At 45.5% G+C, this 17,774-nt stretch overlaps 1 protein-coding gene across 1 annotated transcript in view; it reads left to right on the top strand.

The window, feature by feature from the left end:
• The window catches only part of LOC138946352 (ecto-NOX disulfide-thiol exchanger 2-like), a 45,818-nt gene that overhangs the window by 10,012 nt on the left and 18,032 nt on the right, over positions 1-17,774 (top strand). Inside the window, exons 7-9 of the mRNA XM_070317917.1 lie at positions 923-1,135; positions 3,897-4,003; positions 6,482-6,611. Of these exons, the coding sequence (XP_070174018.1) occupies positions 923-1,135; positions 3,897-4,003; positions 6,482-6,611 (450 nt within the window). The remainder of the gene's footprint in view (positions 1-922; positions 1,136-3,896; positions 4,004-6,481; positions 6,612-17,774) is intronic.

Genomic DNA, 17,774 nt, shown 5'->3' with positions numbered 1-17,774 from the left:
CTGAAAGTGTAAATAAGAGCTTGAAAAGCATTTTACTGAACTGTTCTGACAACACTGCTCATAGGTAGCTGTGTTCCTCCTAAAGCGGCGTATGGCTGCCTTAATGGCGGGGTAAAAACGGTCATACACGTAAAATTCCACTCGTGCAAAAAACACGAGTGTACGTGGGAGTTTCAGCCCACGAACGCAGAAGAAGAAGGTAGCTGTGCAATTAGTTTGCTGTACTTTGAAAAAAAGAGCCTCGGACAGAATAATGATGTGAGTTAAATGTACATAATTTCCACCTTATCAGCAATACAGTGGAACCTGCCCTGGCGACCACCTCTCCATGACGACCACCTGCCCACAACGGCCACCCGAACGATCCCGACAAGCTTTTATTCAATATAATTCACCTTTCCCTGGCAACCACTTCTCTATAACGACCACTTATGCTCGGTCCCCGGGTGTTTGTTATGGACAGGGCGGGGATGTAGCTCAGTCGGTAGCGCGCTGGATTTGTATCCAGTTGGCCGCTGTCAACATGAGTTCGTCCCCACGTTCGGCGAGAGATTTATTTCTCAGAGTCAACTTTGTGTGCAGACTCTCCTCAGTGTCCGAACACCCCCGTGTGTACACGCAAGCACAAGACCAAGTGCGCACGAAAAAGATCCTGTAATCCATGTCAGAGTTCGGTGGGTTATAGAAACACGAAAATACCCAGCATGCTTCCTCCAAAAACGGCGTATGGCTGCCTAAATGGCGGGGTAAAACACGGTCATACACGTAAAATTCCACTCGTGCAAAAAAACACGAGTGTACGAGGGAGTTTCAGCCCACGAAAGCAGAAGAAGAAGAAGTTATGGACAGGGTCAAATATGCCATAGATCTATGCAAGTGTGTTTTACTATTCTTTCTTTTCTTTTTTTTTTCTCGTCATCAGCCGACGCAGGTCTGATGAAAGCGGCACAGCAGCTAGTCACCTGGTTGGACAAGGGGAACGTGGACAAGCGGTCAGCCAACCTCTTCTACTCCTTGATTCAGAGCTCCAACACGCACGTCCGCCGCTTGGTGACGGAGAAACAGCAGTACGAGGAGGAACTGAACCAGGCCAAGCTTCTCTTCAAACAGCGCGTTCAGGGCGTCATCGTACAATGTAAGCATTGAGGTGGAATTGTGTAACTTACCGTACTTGATTAAATTCCTGACCCCTGGGGGGTTAGCCAGTCGCACACAAGATGTAGGACAGATTTCGATAGAGTCACTACCATTTAGTTTAACATCTTTTTAGCCTTTTTCTTTCTTTTTTTTCTTTTTTTTTTTGCAGGATGGAAGCTGGATTGTATTCACAGATTACTTCAAGGCATTTTGATTAAAGCTTGAAGGGAATCTTTGTTGTTTCAGAGAAAGACGCTCTGGTTCTATATCTTATACTTACGTTGCCAAAACTAGCCAAGAAAACTCAACACACTTTTTTTTAATGTCAGCTTGCAGTAGTGGTTGTGGACAGTCTTAGACTGGGAGCTAAAGCCTGTCCTTAACTGGTCCAAGTATACTTTGCGAAGTCTGCGCGAAGTCGACTAGTATGCTTCGCGAAGTTGGCATCAGGAAGCTTTAGCACTGAGTTTTTAGTAAAAAGACTTTGCGAAGTCTGCGCGAAGTCGACTTCGCGCTCAATTAAGGACGGGCTTACTGGACAGTACTTTTTATGCTGCCAATGTTGTTTCAAAGTGTGTAGTTGTTACCAGTTTATAAATCAGGGTGACACCTGAAGGCTAAGTGGCCTTGTTTTGACTTGTTTGGCTTGAGCATGAGAGAAAGAAGACGACCAAGGTAAAGTATGCTGTGAACCCCGTTAACAAGCTTTTCTTTCAGCATGGAAATGTGCAGAGAATCGTCCGGAAAAGTCATTTAGTGAGATGACTTTGCTCCATTGCTCAGTGTAAGTCCTCGGGGTTTGTTCAATACAGGTAAATTGAGCCTAGCCGCACAGCAATTTAGCCTAGATGCCATGCTCAAACAGCATTCTGGCACAGCTCAGGACTTCGGAAATGGTTGAATGCAGATGTGGTTCAAAGTGACAGTCAAACTTGCCCAGGCGAAAGTATTTTTGGAATTTAACTCGTAACATTTTGAGTCAAAATTGCATATTTTGAGTGCTGTACGCATTTTACATTTTGCCCACATTGCTGCGCAAAATAGTTATTGTTTTGCGTCAACCCCCGCAGATAACTCAAGTCACCTCTTTGAGCCTTTATCTGTAAGTGAAAGTAAACGAAATAAATTGTTTATTTTGTTTGTCTGCTAAAGATTAGTGATGTTTGGCTTGCACAGGTGTTTTGTATCATTATTCAACTCCACCAGGGCAGGTTTGATTGTAGACTGGATATCAGTGTCGTCCAATGATGTTTTGCGGATTTAGATGAGCAGACGCACAATTGGTAAATACAGCGGGCTTCTCTATACTTCTTCTTCTTCTTCTTCTTCTTCGTTCATGGGCTTAGACTCCCACGTTCACTCATGTTTTCAGCACGAGTGGAGTTTTACGTGTATGACCGTTTTTACCCCGCCATTCAGGCAGCCATACGCCGATTTCGGGGGAGGCATGCTGGGTATTTTCGTGTTTCTATAACCCACCGAACTCTGACATGGATCACAGGATCTTTTCCGTGCGCACTTGGTCTTGTGCTTGCGTGTACACACGAAGGGGGTTAAGACACTAGCAGGTCTGCACATAAGTTGACCTGGGAGATCGGAAAAATCTCCACTCTTAATCCACCAGGCGGCAGCGACCGGGATTCGAACTCACGACCTCCCGATTAGGAGGCCGACGTCTTACCACCACGCCACTGCGCCCGTCGGCTTCTCTATACAGTACTACCTCTATTTTAAGACCTCCGAAAATGAAAAATTACAATCCTAAAACTAGAGGGACTCTTCGAACACAGGTAATTTGAGTGACACTATGAAGAGAAACTCAGGTCTTATACTAGCTGAGGGAGCCTTTAATGTGAGGGTCTTACAAGAGAGGTGTCACTGTATTATTCACAATGTGCTTTAAATTATATCTCGGCGGAAAAATTTGCATGTACTACAAAATTATTCAGTTAGGTGTAAGAATCAGTGGTTGTATGACGGGCGCAGTGGCGTGGTGGTAAGACGTCAGCCTCCTAATCGGGAGGTCGTGAGTTCGAATCCCGGTCGCTGCCGCCTGGTGGGTTAAGAGTGGAGATTTTTCCGATCTCCCAGGTCAACTTATGTGCAGACCTGCTAAGTGACTTAACCCCCTTCGTGTGTACACGCAAGCACAAGACCCAGTGCGCACGGAAAAGATCCTGTAACCCATGTCAGAGTTCGGTGGGTTATAGAAACACGAAAATACCCAGCATACCTCCCCCAAAATCGGCCTATGCCGCCTGAATGTCCGGATAAAAACAGTCATACACGTAAAAATCCACTCGTGCTAAAAACATGAGTGAACGTGGGAGTCTAAGCCCATGAACGAAGAAGAAGAAGTGGTTGTATGTACGCTTAATGTACGCTTAAACACAGGTAACTCTTTATCTGTATGATTCTCTGGCATCAGAAGTATACTAGTGCACCAGGGGTGGGCACTATACATCATACTGACGTGCAATATTAAATGTTCATTGCAAACTTTTTCTGTGGACCTAAACACTCATAAAGACTGAAAGCTTTCTAACACAGGCGCTGTTTTCAAAAATCAATTTACCTTGAAGCCAAAAAAAATAAATGCAACAATGACACAAGTGCCCACTCCTGTGAAAGGAAAATAGGCTGGTAACGTTGACCTCAGATTTGAGCTTGAGATGACTTAGCCATGACCCCAGCATTTCTTAGCACCTGGGGGCCTTGACCTAGTGTCTGGTAACCTTGACCTCCTTCCTGTCTGCAAGTGGGTCAAATAGAGAGCGTGTTTGGTGCCTGCCGGAAGCAACGGAACTGGGATCACTTTACCAAGGCCCAGCGGAAGAATATCGACACTTGGCATAAGCAAGTCCAGGTAAGGACAAGAGCCAAGAGACAGTCATGAGCTTTGCGTGAAAAGCAGACCGGGTGATTCAAAAATCAGACTGGGTGATTCAAAAAGCAGACTGGGTGATTCAAAAAGCAGACTCAAAAGGCAGACTGGGTGATACAAGAAGCAGACTGGGTGATTCAAAAATCAGACCAGGTGATTAAGCTCTTTGCTCTCCCTTAGAAGACAGAAGGGGAAAAAAACGAGCCTTAAAAGATAGTTCTTCATGCCATATTCTTTGGGTTCCTTCCAGCCATGTATGCTCTGTGTCTTAATAACATAAAAGTGCTACTTTTTTTGACTGATTATAAAACAAAAATGAGCTCAGTATGCTAAGTTCTCACCCTGTCTGTGTCTTTGGCTCTTGTGTTTAGGTTTTAACACTATTTCGGTTCAGTAAAGCAGGTATTACAATGGATATTCCTGTTTATGGCCTGTACCAAAGTATATCTCCCATACTTTTTCATAGACTACTGGTGTGGTATGAAAACAGAGCTTATCACTTTCTTGAAAACCATTGATGGGAAATCCATTTTGAAACCTGCTTACAGAATGTTGATTGTGACTCTCATTCACAAATGTGTGTCAAAATTCAAAAGCACTTCAATTGTGGAATAACTTGGAAGATTTTTTGCTTGTTAGTGTCAAGTTTTAAATGTGGACCAGTAAAGCGTCTTTTTTAAGTTTTCCGAGAAAAGGCAGTGTCATTTGTGAAAGTGAGTCATATTCAGTTACTTAATTTGTTTATCAGAATAATGATAGGTGCTATAAATACTAACGCAACTCAAGATCGTGGAATAATGCACAAGACGCACGAGACAAGATACATTCAGAAGGCGGTTGTTATCCCCATATCTCGTTTGGGATAAGAGATGGATCTGACCTCCAGTACTTCTCTGGAACACCCAAATCTTCACACTGATCTGAGTATGGAGAAGCAGAGCCTGAAAATGCAAACGAGGCAGACAGCATCATGGTAAATATCTGCGTGAAACTTTCGAAATTCCAGCTAAAATTTCAGGGTAACGCTCAGATTCTGTATAGTCCCCTGAAAACCTCGACTGATGAAAACGAAACTCAGTTCTCCGTGCATTTGGATTGGACGTTCCTGGAAGACAACATCTGGTAAAGTGTTTCTGGCTATTCAGCCCTGCTCGGTGTTCTTCAAGATTGACTGTGCTGCATGCTGGGTGGTGCCCAGCTATTGCTGATAATTTGCAGCAGACAGACGGCTGAATCGGCACAGAAAATGGTATGCCTTCCTGAACGACGAAAATGGTATGCCTTCCTGAACGACGAAAATGGTATGCCTTCCTGAACGACGAAAATGGTATGCCTTCCTGAACGACGAAAATGGTATGCCTTCCTGAACGACGAAAATGGTATTGATGGTAACTTTAGGAGCGAAGTGGTATTAACACAGTATGGGACACATCATATCCCATTAGGCTACCCTGTGAATAAAACGGCAGCAGTTACAAACATGGTATGCCACCAGCAAATGTTGAACCCACCCTTGTCAGCAGAGGAAAAGATGGTATGCAATCTCTCATTAGCAACTTTTGGTTTTGGCAACATTTGATCATAGTTTACTGCAGAAAGTTGGGTACCAAGGTAAGTATTTCAAGTTTTGAACAGGTTTTTGACATTTGATGCGCTATGTTTTTATCATTGTACATAGGTGATGACACTTGGCTCATATCTCCGTACACATGCAACCCCTTTATTTCTCTATTTTTTTTGTGTCGGTGGGGGGGGGGGGGGGGGGGGGGTGGTTTGTCTTGGTGAGAATACAAAAGGAAGAGGTTAATCTGCAGTGGAGAAACAGGTAAAACTGCTGTTGTTGCAGCAACATAGTGGTTTTCACACTCTGTCTGTTCAAGACGGTGACAGTTAAATGAAACTTAATATGCTGTTGTTTTCCCCCTTTTGCAGCAATCACTTTATATTATGGGTTTTCAGCAAACAAGCATTAGATAGTCGGACGATGCAGTGTTCATTCATCGATTGAGAAGATTTTGAGTCACGGCAGAGTAAATTACCAGCAGACCTTTTTTTTCTTTTTTTGTGTGGATAGGAAGACGGAGAGATAACAAACAAGCAACACTGACCATTAAGTAAAAAAATAGATCATTCACTGACTGCAAGAATGAAAAAACTCTTGTTTAAAAAGTCCACTGTATCAGGCAAAAACTGATGGAAGCGATGGATTTGTAAATGAAAAATATGTATCTAGAATGGTGACCAAAAAAACCTGAGAAACCTATGTGAAAGAAATTAATAATGAAAAGGAACGGAAGAAAAGAAAACAAGAAAATAAATGTAAGAAAAACAAATCAATGGACATGACTAGACAGCTGAAAGGGACAAAAACACCTGCTGAAGATCGAAACAAGCACTAGGTTAATTCCAGTGCACCCAACTTTAGAAGGCCACCTTGGACACAGATTTTTTTTTTTGCAGGACATTCGCCAGTCGCAGCAAGCCCAGTTCTTGAACGAGCGCAATGAAGATGAAATGGATTTTTCCGACACCGAGGTGGATGAAAAAGAGCCCTCTCCGAAGAAACGCAAGGCAAACTTTGATGGAGTTGGTGAGTTTGCTTAAAATACTTTGCTCTGCTAGCCCTGAAAGTCCAACAAATGGTAAACTCGCCTTTGGCTAGTGATTCTAAAAATTTACAAGCCAGAGAGCAAACTTTATTAGCCTTTGGCGAGTAGATGATTATTTCTACTCGCCAGTTACATGTTTCTACTGGCCACGGCGAGTGAAATGCTTGCCATTGTCAGTCCTGTCTGCATAGTATTAATTTGCCTGCAGTGCCAGAAGTAAATTTTTTCAAATAATGTTTTGAAAGAGCAAAGATACCCCCCGCGGGTTAGGGGGAAGAATTTACCCGATGCTCCCGAGCATGTCGTAAGAGGCGACTAACGGATTCTGTTTCTCCTTTTACCCTTAAGTGTTTCTTGTATAGAATATAGTCAATTTTTGTAAAGATTTTAGTCAAGCAGTATGTAAGAAATGTTAAGTCCTTTGTACTGGAAACTTGCATTCTCCCAGTAAGGTAATACATTGTACTACGTTGCAAGCCCCTGGAGCAAATTTTTGATTAGTGCTTTTGTGAACAAGAAACAATTGACAAGTGGCTCTATCCCATCTCCCCCCTTTCCCCGTCTCGATATAACCTTTGTGGTTGAAAACGACGTTAAACACCAAATAAAGAAAGAAAGAAAAGATAACTCTTGATCAGCCACAAATTTTGAGCTTTCACATGAATGAAATATTTTCAGTTAACTTCACAGGAAAATGGGGCTTAAACTTTGAAAAATCCAAAACCAGACTGGGGACATTTCATTTTCATTACTTTATTGTCCCATCGCTGGGAAATTCGGGTCGCTTCCTCCCAGTGGAAAGCTAGCAGCAACGGAGTCGCGCTACCCAGGTGTCTGCGTGTTTAGGTGTATTCAGCCACCTGCACTTATGGCAGAATGACCAAGGTCTTTTACGTGCCATTGTTATGACACGGGGGTGGGACATGGCTTCCGTCTCTGGGTCTGCACATAAAGTTGACCCGTGTCCGTCCCGGCCCGAATTCGAACCTGCGACCTTTCGATCACAAGTCCAGTGCTCTACCAACTGAGCTACCGGGCCCCCTAAATAACAAATAACAAACTTTATAACAAAAGGAACATTAAATTACATATTCCTACTCCGAATCACATGTAGCAGTTGACTCAGTCTAAAGTGCTAGGTCTGAAAAGGCTACCCGTCTAAGGGGAGCAACCCCAACTAAAAAAGTGTAAACGTAGCTATGGTAATGACGACGCACCCAGGGAGTTACCTCCCCTCCTGCGTACTACGTCACTACTGCTACTGACCACGTGACCCCTATCATTCGACACTTCAGCTTTCTAGGGAGCAGGTCGTGAATTTTTTGGCTCTAGTGGAAGTTCGCTGTTTGGTGTTTGCTTAGACACCCACCGGCACCCACACCCGTCTCTTCACCCGCTGCACTGGTAGTTGGTGAGCTCGTTCCTTTACTTGTGTGGCAGATTTGATTAAAACCGGGGGCTGCCAGGGGATTGTGCGGGATGTTTCTTATTTACTCTTGATGTTATTTGACCTCGCGTTGTGTTTTGTTTTGAGTGTAAGAATATTTCCCGTTTCCCTCTCTTATCCCCGATGCAGTAGACTCTAGTTTTCAGCTATCACACGGCCAACGGCCTCTCTCTTGCAACGAATGTAGCCCACACCGTGGTTGTACAGTTTAAAACATCATTTTTATTCTACAAGTGCATGAAATCAAAACATCGTCACTTTCACGCAGACTCGTCACTTCACAACTATTTCTGTCGTGTCTCAGTACTGTCGCTGACTGTCATTTAAACAAGGGGGGTGATTATCAGGTTCCCGATTGACAAGGAACTTATTCAGACTTAAAGTCTTTATAACAGAACTCCCGATTAACAAGGAGCTATTTAGTGCATGAGATACTATCACTATCAGATTCCCGATTGACAAGGAATTTATACAAACGTTATAACAAAACTCCCGATTGACAAGGAGCTATTTAGTGCATGAGATACTATCAGATTCCCGATTGGCAAGGAATTTATACAAGCGTTATAACAGAACTCCCGATTGACAAGGAGCTATTTAGTGTAGACTGCAAGGTTCCTAGTTCACAAAGAATGATTAAACAACAGATCTAAACAATTAAATCCTTACGGTTAGTAATGAAGGCCGGCTTCCGATTAACGAAGAAGTCGGCTAAGGTTTACTTTTCCCGGTTAACAAGGAATTTAGTTAAAGTTAAATGACTCCCGATTAACAAAGAGTCTGAAGTTAAGATTAGGTGACTCCCGATTAACAAAGAGTGCCGCACCCGCGAAATCCAAAACATTATATAGACCTCAAATCTTTGGACTATTTCGCATAATCATGCGCTACAGTGAAGTCTGACCCTGAATCACTTACTTCCGGCAAATAATCCGGTTCTTCTTCAATTTATACTACTCTATTTTCCGCTAACCGTCGTTAAACAACCATGTCCGTAAGCGACTATTATCCTAAAGAAACTATCATTTTATCAAACAACTCCCGCACATCGATACTAACAGATTAGCAGCTGGTCGTCTGCTACAAAGTCACGTCTGCTTGAAGCGTCAGTGCTAAGCTGTTCTAAAAGCTAGCATCGTGCGTCGTAAATTACGTCACATAAAAGATGGCGTCAAGTGCATGCGTACCAATGAAGTCACTCAAACACGCGCACGCACACTGAATATTATTACGTGGGCTGCAAGGCTATTCCCTCACAATCCCCACCACTCAAATTCAATGTCATTTTGTTAACAACAATTAATTGAATAAAATTGCAAGAGATCATCTCGAACACATACTAAATATTTCTTACTAGTGCCCTCGAAATGTCCTCGAGCAAACTTATCATTATCCATGCGATAATTATTGTCTCTTTGGTTGAACTGACTTCAACCACAAGCTATCTAACCTGGCCAGCGCTAAAGCTAAATGCATTATTGTCCGTGCTGGCCGGTTAAGAGTATCGAAACTCGTAAATGTCATAACTTCTCAGTTCGCGGCCGAATACATGGCGACGTCGACGACCCACAGAAGGTTAGAGGTGTGTGATGACGGCGGCATTGATGACCCACAGAAGGTTAGAGGTGAGTGATAATGGCTGCATTGCTGACCCACAGAAGGTTAGAGGTGAGTGATGATGGCGGCATTGCTGACCCACAGAAGGTTAGAGGTGAGTGATGATGGCGGCATTGCTGACCCACAGAAGGTTAGAGGTGAGTGATGATGGCTGCATTGCTGACCCACAGAAGGTTAGAGGTGAGTGATGATGGCGGCATTGCTGACACACAGAAGGTTAGAGGTGAGTGATGATGGCGGCATTGCTGACCCACAGAAGGTTAGAGGTGAGTGATGATGGCGGCATTGCTGACCCACAGAAGGTTAGAGGTGAGTGATGATGGCTGCATTGCTGACCCACAGAAGGTTAGAGGTGAGTGATGATGGCTGCATTGCTGACCCACAGAAGGTTAGAGGTGAGTGATGATAGCGGCATTGCTGACCCACAGAAGGTTAGAGGTGAGTGATGAAGGCTGCATTGCTGACCCACAGAAGGTTACGGACTTGCTGTGACACCGGTTTTGCAGGGGAGGGTGTCGCATTACCCATCCACCGGGAGCCAATGACGTTATGCGACTAATGTTCTTTGGCGTTAGACAGCGGGCCGGGGTGGTTAGCAGACATCTTCTTCTTCTTTCAACCTGTTGGCCGGTTAGCGGGTTATTATGAAATCCACCCCCTTGCCCCTTTCTTTACCATTCCCTAAGCCTTCTCCACCCCTCTGTACTGTTTAAGGTCATCCTTATGCACCCACACAGAGGGACACCCCTCTTTATACTGCAAGAGCACGGAACTGTAACCCTTCACCGCCATAACCTGGTAGGGACCCGTCCACCCGGTGCCTAACTTCTGATTGGCCTTGGGGGGGTACCACCTCCACACCAGGGACCCTACTTCATAGTTTCTTCTTTTACAGTTCCTGTCATAGGACTTTTTCTGCCTACTGGCGCTACTCTTCACGTTCTCTCGAACGAACTCAAAAGCCCGCTCCAACCCTTCCCGTAACCACTCCACATATTGGCTAGGGCAATCCCTCTTCGTTTCCCCCGGGGCCGGACCCACGACCATCCCGATAGGAAGAGTGACCTCACGCCCAAACATTAGCAGGTTAGGGGAACACTTAGTGGACTGCTGCTGGGAAGCCCTATAGGCCATAAGGACGAAAGGTATGTGATCGTCCCAGTCGCTCCGTTGTTCATTAACCAAGATGGCTAACAGCTGCTGTAACGTCTGGTTAAACCTTTCTACGAGTCCGTCGCTTTGCGGTCGGTAAGGCGTAGTCCTTGTCTTGTCAATGTCCAGTAAGTCACACATGCATCCAAACAGCACACTTTCAAATTCCCTCCCTTGGTCCGTATGGATGGAATTAGGAATGCCAAACCGGCTTATGAACTCTGTGACCAGCTTATCGGCCACTGTCTGTGCCGTATGATTCTCTAGGGGGTAGGCCTCCACCCACTTGGTAAAGTAGTCTGTCACTACCATGATATACTCGTTACCGTGATTGCTCATCGGCAAAGGGCCTACAATATCAATGGCTATTTTGTCCATAGGGGATCCCACGTTTACGTGTTGTAATGGTTCTTTCCCCCTCCCAGGACCAGGTTTCTTTCTCGCGCAAGGGATGCATTCCGCACACCATCTCGCAACATCACTATTCATCCCTGGCCAATAGGCCACTTGTTTGACTCTAGACAACGTTTTGTCACGTCCAAAATGACTAGACGATCTAACGTCATGTGTCATTCTCATAATGCGGTAACGCACTGCTGAAGGTGCTACTAGCACCGTGCGAGGTTCACCAGTACCCACGGCCGCAATCCGTCGGTAAAGTATTCCCTCTATCACCCTCAAGTTATCCCACAAGTTCAACAACGACTTGACCGCCTGACTATACTGAGATGCTTCGTTCCCGCGTGGCCTTTCAACTCCGCTATTGATCAACTCGATGACCACCCGCGTTACCGGGTCTTCTGTTTGCCACTGTCTTATCTCCTCTGTTGTCCAACTATCGGACCAATCGCTTCGTAGCCCCTCTAAACATTCCAAATGATCTGACTCACTTCTCTCGGCTGCCCCGTCCGCCGCAGCAGAGTAGGCGCCCTCCCCGGACTCAATCTCTCTCACGAGATCATGTGTGCCGGGTACCTCACTATGGGTTCGGGACCCCTCAGGCGACCCGATAGTACCCGTAGCTACCCCCGTTCCTGCTTCCCCTTCCGAGTGGACAGAAACGTCACCCTGCGGACACGAACCTTCTCCTAGACTCTTCTCTAGAGGTTCCCCTGTGCCCACAAAGTACCCAGGTGGAAGGCAAAACTCGCTAGGTGCCAAAACAAACTCATCCTCGTCCCACGAAGCAGATTTACTCTGAGAGCTTCCCTGACCATCCCGCTTTTCCTTTCCTTCCCCTGTTTTATGTTGAGAGCGAGTAACCATTTGGTGTTTAACGGGAGGCGATTCCTCACGTCCTTTTTCTGCGACGAATACCCCAGTTACGTCCCTTGCTTCATGCTGGGCAGATTTACTCTGAGTAACCTGATTTCCGTCTATGCCTGATCTTTGAACAACCTCGGCAGGGGTTGCGGCGTTTGACCCGCTTTCTCCCTCCTTTGCATCTTGTTTCACTACATGCACATGCGTGCTCTCGCCTACGCACTCTGAACAGTTGTCTCTTTTGCATGCACGATAAGGCTTGCGTGACATTGCGTCTGAATTGCCATGTAGTGTGCCTTTGCGATATTCCATGTCAAAATCATATGAGTCTAGCGTAGCTATCCATCTGGCGACCATACCCTCTGGGTTCTTGAAATTCCTAAGCCACCGTAATGAACTGTGGTCGGTTCGTACGAGGAATTTCCTCCCTGCCAAGTAATGGCGAAAGTGTTTCACGAACGTGACCACTGCGTATAGCTCACGATACGTGACGCAGTACCTACGCCTACTGGGACATAGAGTTTTGCTAGCATAAGCAATCACCTTCTCTTCCCCATCCTGTACCTGGCTAAGCACTGCTCCCACTGACCATCCCGATGCGTCGGTGTCTAACACGAACGTTCCTTCTCTACGAGGATAAGCCAACACTGGGGCCATGATCAATGCTTCCTTAAGCTGCTCGAACGCCCTCTGGCAGTCATCACCCCATACAAAGATAGCTCGCTTCTTGGTCAAACTCGTGAGAGGCACAGCCTTGTCGGCAAAGTCTCTAATGAACTTCCTGTAATACGAGGCTAGCCCCAAGAAACTTCTAACCTCCGTCACCGTAGTGGGAGTAGGCCAATCTCTGACTGCCTCTATCTTTGCTTCGTCACACTTTATCCCTTCTTCAGAGATCACATGCCCGAGAAAGGACACTTCCTTTTGATACAACTGACACTTAGCAGCCTTCAACCTCAAGTTCGCCCCCTGGAACCTCTGAAATACCCTCCTCAGATTTTCCAGGTGATCTTCCTCGCTCTTTCCCATAACCACTATGTCATCCACGTATACCAACACCCTGTCGAAACCCACTCCTTGGAGCGTCAACTCCATGAGTCTCTGAAAGGTCGAACAACTGTTGCACAAGCCAAAAGGCAACACCTTGAACTGGTAATGACCCACATGCGTACTGAAAGCTGTCTTTTCCTTGTCACTATCCTTCATTTCAACTTGGAAATAGCCCTGTGCCATGTCTAAGGTAGAAAACCATTTGCTACCCGCCAAGAGATCGAGTGACTCGTCTATTCTAGGCAGAGGATAAGCGTCCTTCTTTGTCAACGCATTGAGCTTTCTGAAATCAACACAGAAACGTACGCTACCGTCTTTCTTCTTCACTAGAACCACGGGGGCAGCCCAAGGGCTTTCACTTGGCTCTATCACATCCGCTTCACACATTTTCCTCACCTCTTCCTCGATCACCTCTCTCTGCGCTATGGGGGGTCTACGAGGGGGGATTTTGACTGGTCTGTTTCCTTCCACATTGATTTCGTGCTTGGTCCTTCCGGACCGTCCTAACTGCCCTGTGGTCTCGTAAAAGACTTCTCGAAACTCACTCACTAAACCCAGTAACTTTTCTTTGGTTGGGGCGCTCACTCCCCTGTCTACCTTTCCCATCATGTCTGTCAATGGCGCTGATAGCCCCACACCATCTTTCTCTCCCCGACTATCGTGACTCTTTTTCTCAATTCTCCTGTTTTCCACCTGCTCTACTGCTTGAATAGAGGCTACCATCATTCCCCCTTCTAGACGCATCTCATGTTCAGAAAAGTTCGAAATCGGAACGTAAATTCCCTCGCTCCCGACAGATACCATCGCCCTAGGCACCTCCATACCCGGGTGCTTGTTAGCCTGACGTAGGGGTTCTATGAGTCCCTCCCGTTTTCCTGTCCAATCTCCCGTTACCATGGCCCTGACCAACCTTTCGCTATTGGGGGGTATGCTCACTGATTCCGTGACCTTAACCCTAGCGCACGTCTGACTCGCTTCACTGATCATCTGCACCGCCCGGCCGTGAATATGCAAGGTACCCTTACCAAAATCAAGAGAGGTAGCATTCTTTTTCAGAAAATCCATCCCCAGTATGCCCTGAGCCCCTTTGATCTCTCCCACTACCATCTGGGTCCTGAACTTTTGCCCATCGATGCTCATAGAGAATCGGCCTTTTCCCTGAACTCCCAAAGGATCGCCGTTTGCCATGCTCAAACGATTGCTAACTGGGTTGAGCTTGGGTCTCCTATCTCCCATAGCTTCAAAAACTTCTGCCGAGAGAATAGTCATGCCTGCCCCTGTATCGACCAACATCTCTATCTTTTGCATGCCCACTTCGACCGGTATCAGCCAACAGGCGCCTGCAGCTATGTTTACTCTCACGGGTGGTTGTTCCTCCCTATCTTGATTGGCCTTTGCATTTCCACGGTGGGCTGTGTTCTTGGCCTCGAACGCAACCCCATCTAGTTTAACGGCGCTGACTGAGCGTTCCCCCTTGGCTGTACCCATCCCCCTTGTCTTTCCTTCTTTCTAGGACACTGACGAGCGAAATGTTGGGGATCACCGCAGACAAAACAGCTACCCGTCTCGGGCTTCCGTGCCCTGCCTCTCGACAACTCCTCTATTTTCTTTTCTAACATGTCCACTTTTCTACTCATGTCTTCTTCGTTTGCGTTTTCCTCTTTCTTTCCATCCCCTCCTCCTACGTATCGGATCGCTGACCCAGCGTCCTCGGGCTTTCTCAACGTCTTTTCGGGAAACCCGTTATTCTTAAAAGCTACGTATTCCCCGGCTAGCGACACTGCTTCGTCTAGGGTACTGGGGTGTCCGAACTGCACCCTCTCTCTGAGAGCCTCTTCCGACAACCCACCAATAAACTGTTCTATCAGTATGAGTTCCCTCGCCCCAGTTTCCATGTCCCTATAAGCCCTGGTAGCCAAGCGACAGAGTGCAAACCCATACTCCTCAACTGTTTCCTGCTTTCTACGTCTTCTGTTGCGAAATTCGCACCTGTACGACATCACTCTCTCTTTAGGACTGAACCTTTTTGCCAGCGCGCTGGTCAACGCAACGAAATCTCTCTTTTCTTCCTGTTGCAAATATCCCAACACCTGCTGAGCAGCCCCTCTAAGACTCAACGACAATTGAATCCCCTTTTCTTCTTCTGTCCACTCATTCCAAGTCGACACCCCATCAAAATGTTCTAGGTAGTCATTCAAATCAAGCGAGGTACCATCGTACTTATCGGCCTGAATCGATTTCCTGCTGGTATGTTGATAGGGTTTTTCCCTCTCTATGAATAGACCTGGGCGACGTGTTCCCTCATCTACCCTATGATTGGCTGACCCTTGACCCCGACCTGCATAAGCATGCGCATGACCGTTCTCGGCCTGTTCGCGCTCAACCTCGTACCCTGAGTCAAAAGACATGTGCGTTTCGCCTTTCTGTTCATTCTCTGGATATTGTGATGGATACCTATATCTTCGTGGTGTTTCTGACCACCTAGTCTGACCTCCCCGAAGGTAACTGTCTTCCATTTCTATTTCTCTTTCTTCTCTCCTTGCCATTGAACCCTTAGCCGTAAGAAAACTTGGTGAGAGAGCGCTCACGACTTGCCCTAGTCTTGACAAAATACCCATCTTTCTTTTGTTCAAAACAATTCAATCTTTGCGAAACCTTCGCCGAACTTCCACTAACATGAACTATATCAACTTCATAAATGGGAATGTAACAGAACTTATTTCATAATAAGCCAACACATTTCAAATCCTGTCTGAACCTACGTCATACAAAATAGCAACAATCCCGCTTCAAATCATCCTACACACGTATGGCAACAATGTAGCAAATACAATGAAAAAATGTTTCTTTCTTACCTTGTTTTTCGACGTCCTTCGAAAACAAACACAGTTGGAGGCGTTTCCTCTCTTTTCTTTCTCTTTTTTTTTTTCTTTTTTTTTTTCTTTTTTTTTTTTTCAACCACGGTCTGGGCTATCTGGGCTACCGTTAAATTTACTTCTACTAGATCTACTAACTTTGTTAAAATCCTGGTGCACGGTCACCATTTAATGTGGCAGATTTGATTAAAACCGGGGGCTGCCAGGGGATTGTGCGGGATGTTTCTTATTTACTCTTGATGTTATTTGACCTCGCGTTGTGTTTTGTTTTGAGTGTAAGAATATTTCCCGTTTCCCTCTCTTATCCCCGATGCAGTAGACTCTAGTTTTCAGCTATCACACGGCCAACGGCCTCTCTCTTGCAACGAATGTAGCCCACACCGTGGTTGTACAGTTTAAAACATCATTTTTATTCTACAAGTGCATGAAATCAAAACATCGTCACTTTCACGCAGACTCGTCACTTCACAACTATTTCTGTCGTGTCTCAGTACTGTCGCTGACTGTCATTTAAACAAGGGGGGTGATTATCAGGTTCCCGATTGACAAGGAACTTATTCAGACTTAAAGTCTTTATAACAGAACTCCCGATTAACAAGGAGCTATTTAGTGCATGAGATACTATCACTATCAGATTCCCGATTGACAAAGAATTTATACAAACGTTATAACAAAACTCCCGATTGACAAGGAGCTATTTAGTGCATGAGATACTATCAGATTCCCGATTGGCAAGGAATTTATACAAGCGTTATAACAGAACTCCCGATTGACAAGGAGCTATTTAGTGTAGACTGCAAGGTTCCTAGTTCACAAAGAATGATTAAACAACAGATCTAAACAATTAAATCCTTACGGTTAGTAATGAAGGCCGGCTTCCGATTAACGAAGAAGTCGGCTAAGGTTTACTTTTCCCGGTTAACAAGGAATTTAGTTAAAGTTAAATGACTCCCGATTAACAAAGAGTCTGAAGTTAAGATTAGGTGACTCCCGATTAACAAAGAGTGCCGCACCCGCGAAATCCAAAACATTATATAGACCTCAAATCTTTGGACTATTTCGCATAATCATGCGCTACAGTGAAGTCTGACCCTGAATCACTTACTTCCGGCAAATAATCCGGTTCTTCTTCAATTTATACTACTCTATTTTCCGCTAACCGTCGTTAAACAACCATGTCCGTAAGCGACTATTATCCTAAAGAAACTATCATTTTATCAAACAACTCCCGCACATCGATACTAACAGATTAGCAGCTGGTCGTCTGCTACAAAGTCACGTCTGCTTGAAGCGTCAGTGCTAAGCTGTTCTAAAAGCTAGCATCGTGCGTCGTAAATTACGTCACATAAAAGATGGCGTCAAGTGCATGCGTACCAATGAAGTCACTCAAACACGCGCACGCACACTGAATATTATTACGTGGGCTGCAAGGCTATTCCCTCACACTTGTATCGAACGTAATTTTCAGTTGCTACTTGAAATTTTCGGCCACGTGTTGGTCACGTATTTTGTGGTAGCCATTTTGGAATTTTGTGTCTCCATTTTGTTGTCAGCATGTCTGACGGAGACAAAAAGCGCGAGCGCGGCAAGGCTGATGTGAAAGGGAAAATTAAACCCAAGTCTTCCACTTCTGTCCCTAAGCCTATTTTGGTTGTTGTTTCCGACGCGGCTAACAATGCTGTTATGACGGTCCCTATTTCTGCCCCGAATGACCAGCCGGTTGTGGGGCAGTCTAATCA

This window comes from Littorina saxatilis, linkage group LG13 (genome assembly GCF_037325665.1).
Source record: "Littorina saxatilis isolate snail1 linkage group LG13, US_GU_Lsax_2.0, whole genome shotgun sequence".
Taxonomy (NCBI): domain Eukaryota; kingdom Metazoa; phylum Mollusca; class Gastropoda; order Littorinimorpha; family Littorinidae; genus Littorina; species Littorina saxatilis.
The sequence above is the reverse complement of the archived record's forward strand: the minus strand, read 5'-3'. Positions and strand labels throughout refer to the sequence as shown.